This window comes from Triturus cristatus, chromosome 3_2, assembly GCF_964204655.1.
Source record: "Triturus cristatus chromosome 3_2, aTriCri1.1, whole genome shotgun sequence".
NCBI lineage: Eukaryota > Metazoa > Chordata > Amphibia > Caudata > Salamandridae > Triturus > Triturus cristatus.
The window spans coordinates 669,496,430-669,519,281 of record NC_140584.1 but is presented as its reverse complement, the minus strand read 5'-3'; the positions used below and the strand labels follow the sequence as shown (position 1 = coordinate 669,519,281).

The 22,852-nt window shown below is 45.8% G+C and overlaps 1 protein-coding gene across 1 annotated transcript in view; it reads left to right on the top strand.

Annotated features, from left to right (window-relative positions):
* The window catches only part of DBR1 (debranching RNA lariats 1), a 77,814-nt gene extending 55,232 nt beyond the window's left edge, over positions 1–22,582 (top strand). Inside the window, exon 9 of the mRNA XM_085648671.1 lies at positions 21,621–22,582. Within this exon, the coding sequence (XP_085504797.1) occupies positions 21,621–22,296 (676 nt within the window). The 3' untranslated portion in view covers positions 22,297–22,582. The remainder of the gene's footprint in view (positions 1–21,620) is intronic.
* Positions 22,583–22,852: the final 270 nt, after the last annotated feature.

The window sequence follows — 22,852 nt, the reverse complement described above, 5'->3', positions numbered from 1 at the left end:
CGTCTGGCATTGAGCGTTTCAAAAATTGCAAAACAATCCCCCTCTTGATGCGATCCCCCAAACCATTAACATTCCAGCTTATAACACTTAAGCCTCTAACCCCCATCCTCAAACGGAAAGAGGCCCACCCCACACCCGAGGCGCCACCATGGAACAGCCCTGAGGATAATCATCATGCCTTGCAGAAATAAACCCCCCAACAACAAACTCAAAATCCCCAAAACTCCCCCCACCCTGCACCCCTGCTGCAGCTTGAAAAGCCCCCCCAACTTGCAGTGTGCCTGTCGCCCTACAAAAACAAAAATCTACAAAAAGTACCCTAAGGGAGGAAAAGAGCACCCCTCGTCCTCCCGCAACCCTCCACAGTTACTGCACTCTGTTCAAATCTTCAAGTATGATTAAATCAAGTCAGGCCGGCTGTGAGATATCAGCCCAGTCCATCCCGGCCACTGTCTCCATGCTCGGCTGTGTCGTCCCCGGTCCGTCGCCGGGGCAAAGCGTCCAGCCATTCGTCGGCCATAACAGGAGAGTCAAAAAAGAATGTCCGGTCTTCATGCACCACCCGTAGTCGGGCGGGGAAAAGCATGGCATACTTCAGGTCCAGTTCCCGAAGTCTCCGCTTCACCCCCAGGAAGCTCTGTCTCTGTCTCTGCACCTGCTGGGTGAAGTCCGGATAAAAATTCACCGACGCATTCTGGAAGGGGACTGGGCCCGTCACCCTCGAAGCTTGCAGGATAGCGTCCCGATCTCGAAAGTGAAAGAGCCGGGCGACAATCGGCCGCGGCGGGGCACCCGCCTTGGGCCGCCTGCCCGGCACCCTATGGGCCCTTTCCACCGCAAAAAACTTTCCAAGGCCCTTAGGCTTCAGATGATTGAGGACCAAATCTTCCACAAGCAGGTCCGTCGAAGCCTCATCCGAGGACTCCGGGACCCCGATGACGCGCACGTTGTTGCGCCTGGACCGGCTCTCGAAGTCCTCCAGCCGGCGAGCGGCGAGGTCACTCTCGGCCCTCAGCTTCCGGACCTCGTTCTGCAAATCCGCGACATCATCAGTGAGGCCCGTGGTCTTGTGATCCAGGTTCTTGACGCGTTCGTTTGTCTTGCCCAGGTCCGAGCGGATCAAATTGACATCCACCAGGATGGCATCCACCTTATGCGCCAGGGCCTCGAATTGCCTCCCCATCGAGGTCTGCATCCCATCAAGCGCGCCCATGACATCCTGCAGGGATAGCTCCGGTGTCCCAGGCGAGTCCTCCTTCTGGGCATCCGGCGCCTGGCTCGGTCCACTCGGCGATGTTTTCAGGAGGGCGTAGCGGTCCATACTGTTGACTTGGGAGTACGTTCCCCGCCTGGTGGACTTAGTCTTCAGCCGATCCCCTTCTGCCTTGCCCGACATAATGGACTCCAGGCAGTCCAATGCAGTGAAGACCGTTCCCTCTCAGAGAGAGGAATAAGGAGTGAGCAGGTGCGCCTTGTGCTGCCAGAGTAGCCCGCCGAGCGTCCTTGGGGATATAAAGCCACCCAGAGCTCTACAGTGTCCGGGCAGACAAAGGGAACGAAATCGAAAGTGAAAGAGCGAGGGCCTCCATCCGACAGTTCACACCTCACCAGGCCGTTGTTGATCAACTAGGAGTCGGGCATCCTGCCAACTCTAGCCCCTGGCATCTCCGGGAGTTAGGCCGCAATCTTTCGCCAGTCGTAAGTCCGGTTCCCGATGGGCGATCCGACCGCGGGTAGCATCAATCGCCTCCCTGACAACTCAGCTACACGGTGCCATGCATACCATCAGGATTAGAGCCAGGATAGTCGACGGAGGGCGCGAGGGTCTCGGGAGCTCTAAGCTCACGCGGCCATCTTGGTCAAGCGCTAGGCTCCTCCCTCGCCAGGGAGTTTTGAATGCATAATTGAACTCTTTGCAGCACCAGTATCCAGCAGAAAGGGCTCCGTTACATTTGCTGTAGTTACTTTAACATAAGGTCCGCTCTGATCCACTGGCACTGAAACAACTCCTTCTCTCTGTCTACGGCGGTCCTAGTAATCATCATCTTCTACATTGTCATCTTCTGCATAATAATCATTATTGTAGTACTGAGCTGTATTACCAGTCGCGTTGGCTTGCTGATCAAAGCTATTTATGGTATTTTGAGGCGGAAGAGGACGCGCGTTCTGGGGAGCATTTCCACGCCCTCTGCCTCTAGGAGCTTGCTGACCACCTCTACCTCTTGCGCCATAAGCATTACTGTTACGCTGCATTAATTTAGGGCAACTATATTTAAAATGACCTTCCTCTTTGCAATATGAACATTGGTTGGGACCTACAGGGATTCGTGGTTGATAATACCCATTCATTTGCTGATTATTCTGAAATTGTTGGGGCTGCTGATAGATACCTTGGGTTTGCCTATAATTATTCTGTCCTCCACGTGGTGGATAAGCCTGCTGCAAGAGGACCTTTGTTTTTAGTTCTTTCGTTTTCTTATCTGTTCTATCCTTCTCATCTTTGTCTCTATTCTCATAATACTGTGCAGTAGCCAGTATTTGTGCTGAAGAGGAAACAGCCCAGGAACTTTCTGAGTCTTTTAATTTTGTACACAACTCGGGAAGTAGATTCTGCACAAATTTATCAACAAATAACCGTTGGCCACCTTCAGTGCTCATGTCTTGACCACTGTGGTCGATAAACGTTTCTTCAAACCTGGTAAAGAAATCAGACACTGTCTCCTCTTTCTTCTGCTTACATGCGGATAGTTTATCCCAATTTACGCGCATTGCGGGCATTATAGTTTTCATGTAGGTAATAATTCGACCAGGGAGCTCTGCTACCAAAGGCTCAGGTTTTGCACCACCAATTTGTCTAGTGTCTGCGGCAATAATGTTAGCCCATGTAGCACCTAGTTCTGCATCGTGATCTACATTGCGAATTGACCCCCACAAAGGCTGTGGAACAACATTTCCAAACAACATATCAGTGTCAGCTAAATTCATGATACATGATCCTGCAGTTTGTGATAACTCCTTATAATATCCTGCAGGGTTTTTACGGGGATCAGGCAATGTCTGTTTAAGCGCTATTACTTCAGATCGTTTCCAAGGGACATGCACCCAAACACGCTGAAAATGTGCTGGCATAGCAGCAATACCATGAGCGGCGTCAGCCGCAACAGCTTCCTTCCATACCAGAGGGACTTCTCTCATAGGGTATTGTCTCTCTTTTCCCTTTCTCCCCACAGGGAAATCTTGTGCAAACAACGACTGGTGACAATCATCATTCCTCAAGGATAATAAGATCGCAACTGCTCTATTGACATCGGGGCCCACAATCGTACCTTTTCCAAAATCGAATCGCACTCGACACAACTCCTGCGGGCTTGGATCTGTACCATGATCATCCAATTCCTCACAGAGGATTTCACACATTTTCTCGAACACATACCTCTGTTTCGGGGCATCCCATTGATGAAAAACGTCAACAACTGATTCCACATCATAGAGTGATGAAAAAATAATCCACCTACGCGCCATATGATCTAATGTCTTTTTCTCTTCAGGATCAGGCAGCTGACTGCGCAATTGCTTACGCTGTAAATCAGGAGTCGCACTAGATGACCCAAAGAGAGGCGACATTAAACTAGTAACTACATTAGCTAGTCGTTGTCGTGCTGAAGGAGAAGTTGAGGCGAAAACAGGGGGATCGACAGAGGGAAGAAAAACTGATTCAGATACAGGTACCGGGGTAGTGCAAAAAGGAGCGCCAGAGGAGGCCGCTGGCGTGCTAGGCAAAGTCGCAGGAAGCGCAGGGGCAACAGGTAGCAAAACTGGCGGCCCTTGAGAGGGCTGCACTGCAGGGATAGGAGCCGGCTGAAGAGGAGCTGGCTGCTGCGGGAAGGCTTGCGGCATATTTACTGGAGGCTGCGCATTTACAAGCTGTGGAGGTGCGGTGGCATTTTGCGCATATGGGGGTGGCGAACTTAGCAAATGGGACATTAGGGAATCTTTCTCATTCTCTTTTGTCTCATCTTGCACAAGGGGTGACAAAACAGGGTAACATTTATCAATCCCTAGTTTGCGCTGTCTGTGCAATTGCTGATTCATTTGTTCCTCCTCATTATCTTTAAATTGCACAGCTGCTTGCATCACTGACATACCTCTTTCTCTCTTATTTCTTTTCGCTAGCTTAATTTCCTTCTGTTTGGCATCCTTTCGCCATAGGCGGAAAGAATCAAACATCGCCGGCCGGGCTTTCTTTTTAAACAATTTTACTTCCAAATTATCCAAATTATCTAAGATATCTGTATCGAAACTACCATTTTGGGGCCATTTTAAAACACCGTCCTTTCTGGTGTATCGGATCCATATTTCAATATATGCAATGGGGCCCACGCCATGTTTTACATAAAGCTCATAAGTTGGAGTTCCAATTGGAGGAACCGGACATAAATCCTCTAACTGGAAATCCCTTCCACAACCCAAACAAAATAATCTTCCAAATACACTAGCACCAGGCATCTTTGCTCACTAGTCTAGTTCCCAACTTCAAAGGATTATCGATTACGATAGTCTCGTGAATACACGAGTCCTCTGGCTTTGGGGTTTGCAAACTCCAAATAAACCAAAATTATCCCGAAGGATACCAAACAAATTGGGAGACGCTCCACTTATACTTAACTGAATATCGATGATCAATGGCATCACCAGAAGACTCTCTCGATTGTTTCGCTCTACCAAAATCGTCAAGGGTCCAAAACAGGGCGATTAATCGGGGCAGCAGTCCTTCGTAGCCGTCGGGACGCGGAGAACCTCGAAGAAAAGACTTTTGGACCACGTCGACATGCAGGGGTCGATGAAGTGGCGGCCTTCCTCCAGAATTTCCACACGAAGCTCCTCACGAACCTCTGGCTTGGACCGGTACCGCTGAAATCGCGCCGAGTTGGGCGCCAACTGAAGTACTGGGTATTTTAAGCCCAGCGGTGCAGGGCAACACACCCTATGACTTCGGGTTCTTCCTGTTTCAGACCTACAGAAACACAGAGTCTTCTGGGTGAAGTCAAAGATCAGTTTATTGGCTGCAGACCAATTACAGGTATCCAAGAAGTACAACAGCGTGTATGTTCTTAGGAGACTGCCGAAAATCCCAGAAACGGGCTTCTCCTTAAATACAAAATATCCTGCTTCAGGCACACATTCCTTGGTTTACGATATGGCCATTACATGTATACATTACAAATGAAAAAGGCAGAGTCATGATGACCATCCCACATTCCAGTTAAGCCAGCCCGCAATTATTTACCCAGCAAGGCTCAGATCCCACATCAGATATCGATAGGCCCCAATAAACATGAGCATCTCCTGTTTGGAAAACAAGCCATAAAGCAGGAACAGTCAGGTGTGAAAGAGATTAGCTGGAGGCTCGTGTTTAATGTAAAGGCTTTATGGTGTGTCAAGCCCTGATGCTAATCACAGGTGGCCAGAGGACGGGGAACTCGTGAGACCGGACTGACCTGGGGCAGCGGAGCCAAGCTGCCCAGGTCACAGAAAAGTCAAAGAAAGGCACATGTGCTCTAAAAGGCCCGTATTTGCTTCATGCTATGTAGCCTATGTGAGGGCAACCATAAGATGGCCACCGCTCTAAAATGGAACCCACGTAGTGATGTATAATAGCGTATAAACAGTGCATCCATAGCTAAAACGTTACACAAAGCACTTGTACATACCGCATTAACCATTCGCGGTTCACTAATACCGGGATAGACGGGGGTAGGGCCCTGCCTCCTACGCGGTCCCAAGTTTTAAAGTACGACAAGGGTGAGGGGGAGCAGGAAAAAGGGGTGATTCAATGGCCTAGAAAGAATATCTAAGTCCCATATTTAATCCCACTGAAGAACTGGCTAAAGATGGAAATGGGCATATTACAGCTTGAATCAGTCAAAGAGAAACAAAATTTGCCAGATCTGTCCTCTAGCTGTCCTGGAACTCCTGAGGAGACTTGACCTGTACGTAAATTTACGTTTACCCTCACCACATGGAGATTATCAGGGGCACAGAAGGATGGAGGCGTTGAAATGTTTGTAAGCATTTAACAATCAACACACTTTTCTGGGTAAGTCAACTCCAGTTAGGAAAGGTACATGAAGCCCCTGAATTTCAGATCCCTCATGTTGCAGCAGGTGATATGTCTAGCTCTTAGTGAAGCATCTCTTAGGTCAATAATCTCCATCCAGCACCTGAGATTTTAGCTGCCCCACTGCTTCGATCCTAGAAGCTCCCTGCACCTCCATCGTATTCAGAAAGGAGATCATACGGTCAAAAAGTCATCGCCTCAGAAAGGGGTGGTGTCCCTAAAACAGTCTTTCTTACCTTCCATTCCTGTTCCAACTGTTATTCCTGACAAATTTGGGTCGAGACCCGGAACCCATTTCTCCGTTTGACTGCCTTTCTGCTTAATTTCCTTCAAATTAGTGTCCATCACTGAAACCCAATGTTCAATACGGTTGGTGGCGGCCAGAGGTCTTCAACCTGTCAAAGGGGCCACATTGGGGGTGGCAAGCATCCCAGGCGCTGGTCATGATGAGCATCATGCTCATAACAGTGCTTTGTTTTAAATAAAAAAGCACGAGGGGCAGTAAGCCACTCTGTAATGGGCTATCATTAACCTCTTTTGTCATTTACACCCTGGCTTGGGAGTAGGTGTCAAAGGAGAAGGGATTCCAAATATTATTCATTCTTCTTTACCCCCACCCCCTCGATCTCAGTGAATACTTTCACACTTTAGTAAGGCCTGGCTGGCCAAAATAGTAAGTTTGGCTATTATATTTGATCGCATTTTTAAAAGGGGTAACAGAAATTAATTGGGATGTGAAAACATGTTTAAAGATTGCAAATTTAATAGAAGAAAACACTGGGCGCAAGGGCAGCATTAAAGAACTTGAAGACCACTGCCCTATACAACTACCACAAATCCTACTTGATGCCATTCAAAGAGATAGAGTTCGTAGATACTTTTTCGAACTCCAGCCTTGCATTTGTATTCACTTTCCCACAGAAGCTGACCGCTATCAACCAGACTTCTTGGCAAATGATCTGTGTTATCTTGATGATTTCAGAAGCTTCTTGTACGGCAGGTGTCAATGAGGAATACTACCCAGTCATTGAAGCTCCACGGAGAGGAACATATGGACCAGCTGTTGGGTAACCAGTCTAAGCTCATCCTGTATGACCTTCCTTGGTTTCAGTCGTGCAGTAGTGGACACATGCTTCCAGCTTCTTGGTGGAATGCTCTTCCTGCCTGCCCAGTCATTATCACACAGTCACTACCCTATGAATGTGATGATGCCAACATTCTTCTCCCTGCAAACCTTCCAGTCAATGCTGTGATCCAGAGTGGTGGTGGTTTTATGTAGTGTTATGCAGAGCCTTTCATTCAGTATCTGTATAACATCATAAGTGCAGGAGTCAACAAAGCATGTGAAGAAAATCTACCTTAAAAGAAAGCTGTGTATGTAGGACCATCCGAATGCATACCGGCCATTGTTTTGTGTCTTGTCGCTAAGACCAACCCAAAGAAGAGAGATGAGAGTGAAAATGTATACTTGAAAGAATACCCACGTTTTCAGAGCTTTTATGAAGAGAAGGTATTTTTCCTGAGAGAAAGGGAATAAACAGAAAATGCTTAGAGCTCTCCAGTGGCGTTCCCTGTTGGGGTCGAGAAGGCTTCCCAGCTCTGTTATTTGCGGTTTCCCATGGCCTCTGGTATTCTTCAGTGTTTTCTGTGGTAAACCACTGTCTTTCCAGAAATTCTTTGGAGTTCTTCGTCGTGCTTCCAGACCTGATGAAGAAAAAAAAATCTGAAATTTGCAACCACGCACAGGAACCTCTGGGGTGCCATCTGACGTCACACTAAATCATTGTTGACGACGCCCACACTCAACATTAATAGCTAAAGGAGAAGGAAGTCAAAACATGATTCCGGACCCAATGTGTTAAAGGGTGGGTTTTTCACCAAAAGAAACCTCTCTGAAATAACAAGAGACACTTCTGAGAAGCAGAATCGAGTCTAGAGGGACACTATTTATTTAAAACAAACGGGTACCCAGTGTCAAGACGGATCACTAATTAAGAGCAATAACATGCTGTCTAGCAAGTTTAGAATCCGGCAATTCACACAGAGTGAGAGAGAAATTGAATATCAAAGTAAAATGATGCCTTATCTAATGTTAAATAAATCACCCAGCTGGGACCACCTTGTCGTGAATTTACACTGTGAAAGGTGGTCCACGAGATGGTCAGTGGACAGTCCTTTTATACAGTTGAAATGAGGTTCTGGTGACCGCAAAGTCTAAACATTAGCAGGTGCTTGACCCCAGATCATAACAAAAGCTGAACATTTTATCGAAAATCATTTGTGTCACTTCTCGGAAACTTTAAAGCAGAAGCTCCTTGTCGGGTACGTAGTTCATCAAAAGTTTATTTTAAGCCATGTCACTGTCTTAGTTAACAAAGCTTGCAAAATATCAGGTGAGAAGCTGTGGAAAGTCCCAGTTGGCCCCCCACTCCTGCTCTTAGCCCATCTTGTTCTTCTTGATGACAGATGCATCCAGTTATTGCTTCATATTCTTGATGTTCAGAAAGATGTGCACGCAGAGCACCGCGTCTGAGACTTGTTCATCAGAAAGACCTTGACCTGAGGTTATTGGTCTTCATAGTAGAGATATATTTGAGGTTACAGGAGGGCATGAGGCATACTGCCTCTGTAGACGCTCAAAGCAGTATGGCCAATTTAGCACAAACCTGTCTATGGGCTGGCAGGGATATTTGAGACTCTCATGCTCCGATGTGGACAGAAAGGGCCTGGGGCACTATATGGTAAAACTAGACCCTGCTTCATTCCCTCCTCTTGTTCATTCTAGAACAAAACTCTTACGGCATACTTTGCAGGCCCTTCTCCAAGTTAAGGTATCCAAGCGTTGTCATTCACGTAGGAACATTGGCTCTCCTGCGTCTTCCTTAATCATGTAATCAAGTGATGTATATCCTATAGGTGATGGCATATCTAAATATGAATATTCTTTTAGTTGACATTTACTAGTAGTCAGCTGTGGGCAGTTAACCTGGCACTGTGTAGTGGTATTGGGCTGCAGTTAGTGTGGTCCTGGCATTGTGAGCTCTGCACTTCTAGGAGCGCTTAATTATCCCCATTCCCTGTTCTACCCTTCTTGTGTATAGACTTTCTGAACATTCTAGTTCATACCTACTAATTTACTACCAGTATTTTTAGCACAATGACCGAACACCAGCACAGCACAACAGAGGAGCAACAGCACACCGAAAACCGATAACCGTTTTAGAATGGCATACCGCCACAAAGGTATCCAGTCAAAGTTAAACCAATCGGTGGCTGTGTCTTCTTTGGCACATCCTTCAGCAATAATTTTCTTTTCTATGTTGTTGAAAGCACAATATGGTAAAACTAGACCCTGCTTCACATGACAGCATGAGAATACAGAAAAATCTTCAGGCTGTAAAACTACTCCTAATGGCAAGTAACCACTTCGATATATACTGTTAGAAATGGGGGTCTCCAGTGGGCAATGGTTTGCACCATTGTCCAAGTAGGGACCCTGCTTCCTCGTCAGGTTCAGGGGAATACACTTAAAAAATAACCCCTGCTCACTTACTTGGTTGCTTGGCACGAGCAGACAGGCTTATCTCAAAGGCAGTGTGTAAAGCATTTGTGCACACATGCAATAAAACGGTGAAAACACCACAAATGAACACCACACCTATTTATAAAAATAAGTAGTCTTTACCTAAACCAAACCAGACCAAAACGACAAGAATCTACAATACAGAAATCAAAATGAACTTCATAGAAGGTAAAAACAGTTCTGTCCATAGCAAACTATAGATTAATCACTTTCAACACAAAGTACCTTGGATGCGTCAGTATCCTAAACAAGACCAGCCGCGGGGAAGGTGATGCGTCGGTTCCTAACATGCACGGAAGATGATGCGTCAGTTCCTTACTCCAGGGGAGGTGATGCGTCTGTTCCTTACTGCCACACACAGGAGTTGATGCGTTGGTTCCTTACTGAAGGGGAGGTGATGCGTCGGTTTCTTGCTGTGGCCCCGGTGTCGTTGTAGACTTGGCGCCCCGGTGCGATGCCTGGGGATTGGGGATGTGACTGTTCTCGATGCAGCAGAAACGACGCTGCTTTGGTTTCTCCAGTGTCTGTCCTGCGATGCATTGGTTCTTGGAGCCGCACAGCAGGGCTTGCGTCTCAATCAGTGCGGTGATCTCGGTCTCCATAGATCGGTGCACTCGATGCGGCATGCAGCGATTTCTCCAGTCGCGGACAGGCGATGCATCTGTTTCGTCAGCGGCACAATGACGAAGCATGGAAATTCTTCCCGCACGGTGGCGATGCGTCAGAAACAAATGCAGATGCATCTCGCTTCTCTTAGTTGCGTTGCTTTTCCAGCTCCCAACAGCAGGAACAACCTCCAGAGGCCCAGAATAGCAGCAGGCACATCTTGGCAGGTCAGAACTCCCAGAAAGGAAGTTGAAGGGAGCTGGTGAAGTATTTGTGGCCATGAGACTTCAGAACAGGAGGCAAGCTCACTTCAAGCCCTTGGAGATCTTCCTCAAGCAGGGTATACGGCACACAGCAAAATCCTTGTCCTTTCCTTGGCAGAAACAGCCATTGCAGGCTAACCCCAGACAGTACACAGCAAAGGGGCAGTATTTCTCCTTTAGTTTCTCCAGATCTTCTCCTCGGCAAAGGTTCCTCTTGAATTCCCGAAATGATCTAAAAGTCCGGGCCCCACTTTTTATAGTCCATTTCTTTGTTCTTTGGTGTCAGAGAGGCTCTCTGCTCAGTCAAAACCAGTTCTGTCCTCTCTGGTGAAGCTTCCTGGCAGGAGGTGGAGACATCATACTATAAGGTAGACTAGGCCAATTCAGGTGAAAGGAAATCTCCCCCTACTCTAAATGCAGGCCAGGTCTATTCAGCCCAGCCCAGAGTCACCTAGGAAAGGCAGGACACACCTCAACCGCCCCGTGGTTGTCTACAGTGAATGCACATCCCCAGCCCCACACATCAGGGCTTGTCCTACCTTTCACATACCCTGCACCCTAACCACAGTTGTATCTTGCGCCTAGCTGAGGTGTGACGCACATGTGAGAAAAGGGAAAGTTAGGGCATGGCAAGTGGGTGCACTTCCCAGATAGACATGGCAGTGCTAAACTGCACACAGACACGGCAATGGCAGGTCTGAGAACCCTTTGCAAGGCTGCTTGTGTGGGTGGCACAATCAGTGCTGCAGGCCCACTAGCAGCATTTGATTTACAGGCCCTGGACACACAGTGCACTGGACTAGGGACTTAATAGTAAATCAAAAAAGCCAATCGTGGTAACACAAATCCATAACAATTTACAAATTGCACAGGGAGCATATGCATTTTTGCCCTGATCAGCAGTGGTTAAGTGCCATAAAACCAACATAAACAGGGTCTGAAGCAGGAGGCCTAAAAGAAAAAAAAAAGTTTGGGGATAAACCTGCAGAAAAAGCAAGGTCTAACTTATAGTTTCATTAAGTTATTATCATTACAATTGATAAAAGCATAAAGTTTGTGTGTACTTGCATAACACCTTTTGAAAACATGTTTAAACGTGAGTCAGTGTAGTATTGAGAACAATTGACTTAAAAAAAAAAAACTCTAGGTGGTGGGCAGTTTTTCGTACTCGAAAAAGATGCATCAAGTAGCTAATTATATATGGTTTATTTTCTTTTGTGAACTTCCCAAGATGTGCAAAAAGCATAAGAGTGGGTGCAGTGCAAATAACTTGGAGCAACTTTGCTTAACTCCAAGGTACACAGAGAGAACGTTGCTGAGTTAATTGCCTATTAAAACCTCCCCATATTGTGAAAAAATAGGAAGGACAAAATATAAAGTGTTGGTGCAATAAGTCAGAGTTTCTTAAAATAAATTTAGTTAGTCCGAAAATGTAAGACCATTTCAGAGGATGTCCACAGTGTGTAGGCTGGGCCACTGGAATGATGTGGCAGAAGAATGCCAAAATATGCAGCAGGGTTGAGCAAATTAAGCAGCAAGAAAAAGCAAAATATGCAGCATAATTCAGCACATTTCGTAATCTTATTTCATTATTTTTAAATGTAGTAACATGGTCCGAGCATTGTTTGTACTTCAATAGTACCAGTTTAACACCCAAGTATAGCAATAAGCAACAAAGATGACCAGTCCAGTTTTGCAAAGGGCCTTTCACTGCGCTGCAACATGTGCCGGTGCATTTTTTTGTTAATAAATCTTTTTGTTGAGAGAAACAATAATGCAATAAGAAAACTCCAATGCACAAAAAAGAGCAGTTGTCAAAATGAGCAAAGTACGTAAACTAAACATCTTGTACATGTAGTCAATAAAATAAAAGAAAACGTCACGGATAATAGTTCGGTCACACATTGACGTTAAATCGTTGGTGTCTCTTTATGAACGGTGAATGGGGAATCATCGTCTAAGGGGGTGCACAGAAACCCTCTGCTTTCGTTCCAGGAGTCCATTTGCCTGGGCATCCTCTGCCCTTGTATACCACCATTTTGGCCTGTATGCAACAGTCCATGTCCTCCGCTAAGTCCTTATGCCAGGGCACAACTCTTCCCCACTCCCCCCCTCCATGTTCTGGCTAGATTGCGTTTGGCTATGATGCAACCCATTGAAACCCATATTTGTTCGGTGCGTGGCATCCCAGATATTTAATATACAGAGCCGAGGAGCTGTTTCTATAGGTTTGCGAGATATTCGGGACATGGTGGACAAGATCTCACTCCAATATAGCTGAAGAACAGGACAATCCCACCACTGGTGCAAGAAAGTACCCAAGGAGCCACATTCTCGGGGACAGAGTGGGGAGACCTTTAAACCCATTTTAACGAGTGCCGTGCTGGTGTAATAGGCCCTGTGGAGTATTTTAAGCTGTATAAGCCTAAAGCGAGAGCGCATCGCCACCTCCCTGGGAGATGCCAGGGCCTCCCTCCAATCGTCGTCCAGTAAATCCCCCACGGCGTCAGACCATTTTGCACGGAGTTTATCGAGAGGCTCGGGTAAGTCATTGAGTATTTTACGGTAGGTCAAAGAGATGGCCTTATCCGGAAGGTTGTTGTCAAGAAGCCTATCTTCTAAAGGTGAAGAAACTGGTAAATCGAAACCCTTGGGGATGGCCTTACTTATGCACTACGTGCCTGAAGATATCGGAGCGTTTACCTCTCATGCAGCTGGTATTTTACTTGCAACTCACCGAACGGAACTATCGCACCTCTCGCCCACAAGTGCCCTACTGCAGAAATACCAATCGGGCCCATTTGTCAAACCCAGGTTGACCTGAAAGCATACCTAGTTGGTGAGATTCCAGCAGCGGAGTAACCCGCGTGATTCTACCTTTCCAACCCAGCGCGGCAGTTGCCGTTTGCCAGATCGAAACTGTGGTGGAGGTCGGAGTAAAGGTGGGTAGATGCCTAGCCCCACACCCAATATAACACCCGCAAGTAGTTGCCCGCCGCCATATTGAGCCTGTCCATCCTGTACGCTGGGTCCGTAAGCGCACGGTGGGCCCAGTGATTGATGACCGCTAATTGTGAGGCCCAGTAATACATTTTAATTGCAGGGAGAGCAATACCCCCGTCATACCAGCTGCGTGTGAGATTGGTCAGGGCAATTCGGGGGGTGCCGCCATTCCATAGTAGTGAGTGGATCTTTGAATCAATTGTTTGGACATATTGAGTCGTGACGGGATAGGGCGTATTATGTAGGGCATAGAGGAAACTGGGAAGTGCCATCATTTTAAAGAGGGCAGCTCTACCCAATAGAGTAAGGAGCAGTGTCTTCCAGTGCTGCACGTCCGCCCGGAGGCGACTCCTCCCCTGAGGAGATTATTCTGGTGGAAGGCATCTATATCTCTCGTGACATAGATGCCCAGGTAACGGAAGCCCGTCGTAGACTATGGCAGCGCTGCAGCCCGGGGGAAGCCGGGGGGGCTCCCCACTGAGGACATAAACCAACGACTTGTCCCAATTGATGGTGTAACCCGAATATTTGCGCAATAGGGTGAGAATATGCAGTACCACGTGGAGTGAGGCTCGGGTTTGGCCAAATACAAAAGAATGTCATCTGCGTAGAGGGAGATCCTGTCAGACCTGTCCGGGGACCAATTCGGTTAGAGGGGTCACCTCTAATCCACAACGCCAAGGGCTCTAAGGCCAGAGCGAACAGCAACGGTGATAGGGAACAACCCTGCCTCGTACCCTTTCCCAACTCAAAAATAGCTGATCTGCCACTGTTAACTGAGATGCGAGCCAGTGGTTTAGCATATAGGAGACGCACCCAGGACAAAAAATGTGGACCAAAGCCATACCTTTCCAGAGAGGCAAACAGGAAGGGCCACTCCATGTCGAACGCCGTTTTGGTGTCTGAGGACACAATTACCGCATCTTCTTGTATGGTGGGTGCCCTGCCCAGCACTCCGATGAGTATGGAGATTGAGCACTGTATTTTTAGTCTGCATAAAGCCGGATTGGTCCGGGTATATTAATTTATAGAGGCGAGGTGAAAGGCGGAGGGCCAGAAGTTTGGCCAGGCTTTTGACCTCTGGGTCGAGGAGAGAAATTGGTCGGTATGAACCACATTGGTCCGGGGGTTTCCCTTTCTTATGTATGTCCGCAATATTAGCTAAACTCTGTTTCGGGCAGGGTTCCACGATCCACGATCCACACATCATACATCCGTACGAGAAACGGCGCCAGCATCAAAGAGACTGCTTAATAAAGCTCGATTGGAAGGCCGCTAGGACCCATGGCCTTCCCGGACTACAACACACCAATCGCTTTAGAAACTTCCTCAGGGGTCAGGGCGGTGTCTAGGTCAGTGACATCCAGAAGGCCTAATCTAGGTAGGGGGAGGGTGAAAAGCAGTTCGGCTGCCTCTTCCTGCGTGGAGGTGGAGGTGGACGTGGGGACATAGAGCCGTTCAAAATGGTTAGCAAAGCTATCAGCGATCCCACCGCCTCACACCATCCGGATCCACAATTTTAGCCACCCATCTGTTTGCCAACTCTCGCTTATCTAGCCATGCCAACAGTTTGCTGGCCTTATCTCCAATCTCATATACACAATATTGAGTGGTCTGGTAGTGTGCTTGGGCGGCATCTCTAGCTATATCGCTGTATTCTTTTTGTTTCACTGCAAGTTTATGGGAGGTATCGGGGGAATCGGATGCAATTAGTTCAAGATTGGTCACTTCCAATTCTATATCCTCCAATTGCTTAAGTTTCTCCTTCTGGTGACCTGCCACTGCCGCTATCCCACATCCCCGAATCACCATCCGATATGCCTCCCAGAGCATCACATCCGATTCGACTGAGCCCTCTTTTTCTGCAAAATAATCTCTTGTGGCCAGTATTGGTTTGTCCCATATCTCCGGCACCCTCAGATACGCTGGGGTGAGGGCCATCTCAAGACGAGAGCGAGAAGGCACCCCACCGTAATCTGCTAGGGTAGGAGAGTTGTCAGAGATGCCCTGGGCAAAAAGGTGATGTTACTGAACATAGAAATCTGGGTGGCTTGGCAGAAAAATAGTCTATGCGGGACATACTATCATGTACCCCTGAAAGGAAGGTGTGTTGCTTGTCGGAGGGGTGGTGTGTGCACCACGCATCTACCAGTCCAGTTCCGCTGCATTTTTAGTAACTTTTGAACCATTTGAGTTAGAAACAGATTATTTTTTTGAATCTGCAGATTATGTGGCAGATGATGAGTTATGTGACAAATGTGCCAAATCTAGAACTATGCGGAAACCGCTGCGCAGCACAATGTCATAATTCCAGTGGCCCTGTTTGTTGGTCTCCTCACATGCTGGGTGGTTATAGGTAAGGGTGGGCGTAGTTCGCGAAGTAGCACTTCGCGAAGCTACGCAAAGTGAAGTTCGCACTACGCGAGCTACGCGTAGCACTTCGCGAACTGCGAAGTAACATGTTCGCACTGTGCAAGATGTTGTTTTCAATGATTGCACAGTGCGGACAAGCAACCGGCACTGTGCAATCATTGAAAATGGCATCTTGCACAGTGCGAGCTGTAGTTTTCTGCTGCTCGAGTAGATTTTTACTCGAGCTGCAGCTTTCTCAACGCGAACTGGTAGTTTCTCATCGCGAGCGGTCGCGAGCATACGCGACCCCTCGCAATGAGAAACCTGACCTTCTCGCGTTGGGAATCTCGCCGGGAGGTTTATTTTCCATGCTCGCGATCGCGAACAAGGAAAGTCTCGCCAGGATGTCATTTTGCTTGCTCGCGGTCGCCAACTTGACGTTGAGGACCGCGAGCAAGCAAAAAATGACCGCAGCACTACGCAACACTACGCTACGCGTGTTCGCACTGTGCTACGTGCAGTTCGCGTAGTGCGAAGTAGCGCGAACTTCGCAAACTACGCGAGCGTAGCGTAGTGCTTCGCCCAGGCCTAGTTATAGGCAGCTTGCTTGATTTGGAAAGAAGTCTACTAACTTTTTCCCATATATACATCCATGAAGAATTTAATGAATTAACAGCTAAGTTGGATGTTTGAACATCCACGCTGACGATCATGGTCTGTCGGCAAGTTCTGGCTTTCACAGGCAGATTCTCTCCCTTCTAAACTACGAGCTTGTGCACAAAAGATGCACTACTGTCTCATAGTGGTATCAACAGTATGTGCAGTTTTGAGCTGAAGTTGTCAGCTTCCATGGAAGTCCTTTGAAAGATAGACTGAATCCTGTGTAGCAGAAGCCTCTTTTAAAATTGAGCATGGTTGTCGGTGAATTTGTCGGGGGCATAAAATGTTCCATGGATTAATAACATGCCAAATGTGGGAGTGGAAACTGAAGGCCGTTTTATCCTCTAAAAAAATGCTTTGTCCGCTGTATAGTTTAGTCTTTTTATACAAAATTATGGCTTTTGGAGGACTTCCATATATTTTATTACCCTAGTTAAGTAAGCAAGGTAGGCGATCCAACCATTGATTAGACCTGCACACAGGATTGTTTAATATTACCTAGCACTAGCACTGATGTAGGTGGTCTGGAGGTATTGCATTGTCATCTGTTAGGTGATCACCAGGGGGCGTTTGTCTTGGTCTTATTTTGATTTGCTGGTTGCCTTGAGAAGATCGGGAATAGTTTCGGGACGGTTTAAAGTTATACGGGAAATGTAATTCTCTGAACCTTCAAAATTATTGCCTCCTTTTGTGTTGGCTTTTCTTTTTCTTTGCCTTTTAGGCAATGGTAGAGAGGAGTAGTTTTTATAATAAATTTAAACCTGAATTTACCAGGGCGGGCAATTGCTCACAATTTATGGAGTGAAGACATTGCAAGTGCCTGAGTAGGCAAGGCTAAGAAGGAGATTGTATTATCATCCTGCTCTAGGTAGACTTGTACCTTGCAGAGGAGTGAAATTCCTATAGCCTAAAGATCAGGACATCTTGTTTGGAGTCAAGGACTACAAGGTTTCAAGTTTATTTTGCTCTTAAGACCAGAAGGCCTTTGGCTGCCAGATTACAGTACCACATTATGGATCAGGGAAGGGTATTGTCTGCAGTTTAGGTAATATTTGTGTCCATACGTTAATGCGGTTCATTATTACACAGCCTTTATTATTAGGGTGAGCACTCTAATGAAATGATTCAAGTTCAGACTGCCCTACTGACACTGGTTTCAGTTCTAAAATGTGTACACACGTTTGCAAAATGTAACCGTATGAGGCTACGTATAATGCTTCCAGGATGCTCTGATTAGATACAAATATATGGAAAGGCTTGAAAGCAAGATTGATAATTTGTTGCTTTCAAAATCAAATGTACAAAAAAAAAGCAACTGCGGAAAAAAGGTTTTGGTAAACTACTGTGAAATATAGTTAGCATTTCTCTTTGAAGCATTATTTAGTAAAATATGTTGATTCATGCTAGTATTTCCTAAAAATATTCATAATGGAAAATTAGTGTTAACAGTTTCGACAAAATATAGGAAACATGAAAAATAAACATGCATTGGCACAGCCAATGGGTATGACATTAGTGGTCATACTTTTGGTTTTGTGAGTTTGTCTTGTTGACGTGGCTTTTGTAAAACTTTATTGGAGCCTTATTTATGAAGCAACTTTTCCCATAGGCAAGTAGATTTTCTGTTAGATTCAACACCACTGACCTTGAGACAAGATTATATTGGTGGCTATAGGAGCTTTAGTTGACCCTAATGCAGATGGTATGTTTGGATTTAATGTTTACCTTTAAAGTTAGTATCTTAGTATCCTGAGAATTTCCGGATGGTCTGATAGTTAGTTGATTTATAGACTGGCATGCTCATTAGTCTTCCTTTGTAAATTGGTTTACTTTTAAGGCAAGCTTTGAGTGGTTAAGTGTACTGTTTTATGACAAAGGTGAGAAGTTCCACCTTTATGTCAATTGCTACGGCCGTTAATTGTAATAAGTCAATTTTGAGTTCTAGTTTGGCAATTAGTTCCCCAGAAGGTTGTTTGACTGTAAATGACCCGTTCTAGTTTCTTTTCTTTTGCTTTCTCCTATAGTAATGAAGCAGGGGAATCTCCGTTCTTAAAACTGCTTAAACGCCTTTTCAGTTTCTTTCTGCAAAAGCTGATTAGGTCATAAAAAGTATGATTAGCTAAAATGGGGAACCGATTTTGCACTGATGGAATTCCTTTGAGATTTTAAACCTTTTGATGTGTAAGTTAGGCTGGCAAAAAGCAGCTCTCAATCTGGCAACTTCAGCATGGGTGCGGTCCCATATATATTTTAGAGCACTATTTAAGCACTCCTTAGGAACTCCTTGAGCACCTTTGTTTGTTGTAAAAACGGCACTACCTCGTCATGAACTTTCTTGGAGTGCCTTTATAGTTTCTTTTTTGTTTGTCCCTTTTAGTACTATATGTTTCAGCCTTTTGCCCAAATAAACTGCTTTGGCACATTTATTGGGCTGGATGCTTTATAGAAGCTGTAAGGCGCACTGGAGGCCCCTAGTCCACAGAAGCAGAGAATCCCGGGGGTCGATAAGCCTGCTACAAGGCTGTCATGGTCTCCAGGAAGGTGAGAGGGTGGTTAGAGGTGGGGGGGGAATCACTCAGCCCCCGCAAGCACAAACTCATCCAACCACTTCCATGGCATGCCCACATTAGGACTTTGGTGCCTGTAAGCCTGCATCCACCAATCCCGTTGTCCGGAGGTTCAGATCCTTCAGCACTGTGCCGCTAAGCTCCTCCAGGCTTTGCCTTTTTAGCTTCTAAGCCTTCGACCTCTGAGATTAAGCAATTTGGACCGTGGTTCGGAGCCAGGGCTGGAGATGGATGGCAAATGGACAAGAGCAAGGTGGTCACCACTGTAGCGTGGGTGGGGCCGAGAATCGGCGGAAGTGGCCAGCAGAACACAACCACTCCATATCTGTGTATGTAAATTTAGGTGTGTATGCATGCATATATATATATATATATATATATATATATATATATATATATATGTATATATATATATATATATTCACTGAAAAAACCATAGGTTTCACACATGTTATAGTTCGCGGAAATTTTAATCATAAAAAACCATTGAAATTCCCCCGTTATAGTTAGTGCAGGCAACTATAACTCACGCAACCGCAATCCTCTGCTGATGACATATGTGTCTTTATGAAAAAAAAATATTTGTAATATATGTATAGCTAAAATTTAATGGAAGAAGACATGGGCAAATAAGTGTCTAAATACAGTATTAGCATCAGCAGAGGATTGCGGTTGCGTGAGTTATAGTTGCCTGCACTAACTACAACGGGGGAATTTCAATGGTTTTTTATGATTAAAATTTCCGCTAACTATAACATGTGTGAAACCTATGGTTTTTTCAGTGAATTTGCAAGGTTTTTTAAATGCTAATTCCGAACTATAACATGTGTGAAACCTATGGTTTTTTCAGTGAATTTGCAAGGTTTTTTAAATGCTAATTCCTAACTATAACGTGTGTGAAACCTATGGTTTTTTCAGTGAATTTGTACGTTTTTTTAAATGCTAAGTTACTTTACGCCATTCGTGGCGTGCGCGCCCACTTAACGCAGTTCGTTCCGTGCGCGCACGGTGCGCTTCGCGCACCGCGCGCCCACTTTACGCAGTTAGTGCCGTGCACGCACGGTGGGCACGCGGTGCGCTTCGCGCACCGTGCGCACATGGAGGACATATGATGCGCTTCGTTGTGAAAGGTAATATTTTCATTTTTATGGAAATATTTATGCCATGCACAAATGGTGCCCTTCAGGCAGTGTTTGCACACGGGGTGGGGAGAGTATGGATAATTTTTTTTTTTTTTTAGGAATTTTTACCGTACGCGTACGGTAAGCGTAATCGGCGAAATTTTCGAAAAAATTAAAATTCCCTTTTTGGCCTTGGGGGATCTTTGGGGACTCCCTCAACATGGCTAGGTGCTTAGGAGCTGTCTAAACAGCCCCTTTACATGTTTTTGGCCTTTGTTTTTCAAGCCCCTCTCAGAGTGCGAGAGAGAAAATGGCGGCCGCAACTTCCTGGTTTCGACCGATTCGAATGTTTACTAAGATCTAACAGCCAATCAGATTCGCGCTCGCGCACGGCACCGTACGCGTACGGTAAGCTTACCGTAAGCGCACCGTAAGCTGCCACAGATATATATATGGATTTAAATGCTATTTTCTCAGGAACTACTGAACAGATTTACACCAGACCTACAAAAGGCACTTCCTTGACCTGAGGACTACCTCTCTGCCAAATTTCAAGTAACTCTGTTCAGCCGTTCGGGCTGTAGCTGTGTCTAAAGGTCCTATGGAAAAATGCATGGGAAAAACGCGTTTTGGGACCCCACTTTTTTCTCAGCCCCCGCTTGACGAATCCCCCCGAGACTTTCAGGGTAGGAGCGGAGTGTAGCGCCCCACCTATTTTGAAAATTTCGCGAGGATTCGTAGACTGACGCCAAAGTTATTCCAAATAGAATGTTGCGGTTTTCCTATGGAAACAGGGTCCTAACTATAACTACCTACTGGCGACCGCCAGTAGGTAATATCTATCTTTCGGATGTATGTGTGTATACACACAATATTTTTGCCATCGGGGAACCCCTTCCCAAGCAACAATTTTGAACTTCAGATGATTATTCCCACCATGGAAAGGAATTTTTATTGCACAATATTTCTGTATGCTGTATTCTGACAATCATGAAAGTGTATTTAGATAATTTTGCTAGAACTTAAATTGCCTCCATACCTTCCTAATAATCCAATTTACAACAACGTTTTCATAGTAGTTAGTAGATAGGTAAATTATGTGCTTGGTTTCCTTTCTGACCAATGTTGGGGAGGAGGGGGCCCTTTTTGGGTCTTCCAGGGGTGTCAATCTTTGATAGCAGGAGCAGCTTGCATGTAAGAGCTTTCTGTACTGCTAAATATTTTTCTTTTATCAAATGCTATTTCTAGGAACCACGCTTTCATGGTTGGTATTCTGTAGTATTGGCAAGTGAAAACTAAAACAATTACAGATGCAACAGTAACTTACTTTGTTCATTACCCCCTTAGGTGGGATTATAGCGCCACAGAAGAAGCAAAAAAGGAAGTGCTGGCTGATCTGGGCCAGGACTTGAACATCCCAACTAACTTCAGCCTCACTGTTCCCTGCTATGACCCAAACAAGCCTCAAAACCAGCGGGAAGCTGCTCACATAATCAACCCACAGACAACTGAGTTTTGTGCCCAATTTGGCCTAACTGACCTTAATGCCAGGGTTGGGCAGGTAGAGGTTGAAGGAGACAGTGAGGAGGACATAGAAAGCACTGGGTCAGCTGACGATCCCAGTGAATACAGCACCGACACATCAGGCCTCTCCACCTCCATTAACCCTGACGAAATCACATTGGACGACGATGAGGATGAGGCTGAGCAGGACGCCTGTGATGTCAGCTTTCAGTCTGTGGAGCCTTCGCCAGAAGACATTCCTGATTTCTCAACCAACTTTTCGGATATACGTCTCCTCCCGGACTCTATGATAGTGTCTTCTGATGAGGCTATGGACTCCACCAATGATGATTTGGAGCACTCTGAGAGCAGCCAGCCTGAAGGGGAGGGGAAGGTTCCAGAAGAGCGCGTTCTGAAACGGCTAAGTGGCGAGAATGAAAATGGAAATAGTGGCATCAAAAAAATTAAGAGACGGAATCAGTCGATATATGCTTCTAAGGATGAAGAAGAGGACTACTAACTATCGGAGGAGTACAGTGTGCTTGGAAATGTTTTTATTTTTTATAATCTGAGTCGAATGCACTCCTTTAGTGATGTAAGGTCTGATTTTTAAACTATGTTTTATATGCATTTTTAAGCACCTTGTACTGTACGTGTATCTACAAAATTATTATTCTTTCTGTTAATTAGAAAGGTGCTGCTGCTTTTTAATTTGATAATGTGTAGTTTTGTGGTAAACTACTTCTCTTTGCGAAAAGTGAGATTCATACAACAGTAAAACATAGAGAGTTTGGTCTTTATTCTTACTTTGCCTCTGATTTACTTTATTGTGCTCTGTCTTGTCTGTCTTAACCTTCATAGAGATCGCCTTGTTGTATGAAAGGGGATTGATTTGTCTTTATGAAGTTTCAGCTGCGTATAACTGGATTTTGCCTCTTATCGTTTCCCATGTTATTTCCACAGACGGGCCATGTAAGGTAACGAAAAAGTTACCTTGTGCCCTTTCTGATGCCTGTAAATAACCGATAAAAAGGTGACTTGCCCCTGTCTGGATTCAAATGTGTGATCTGTAGGTG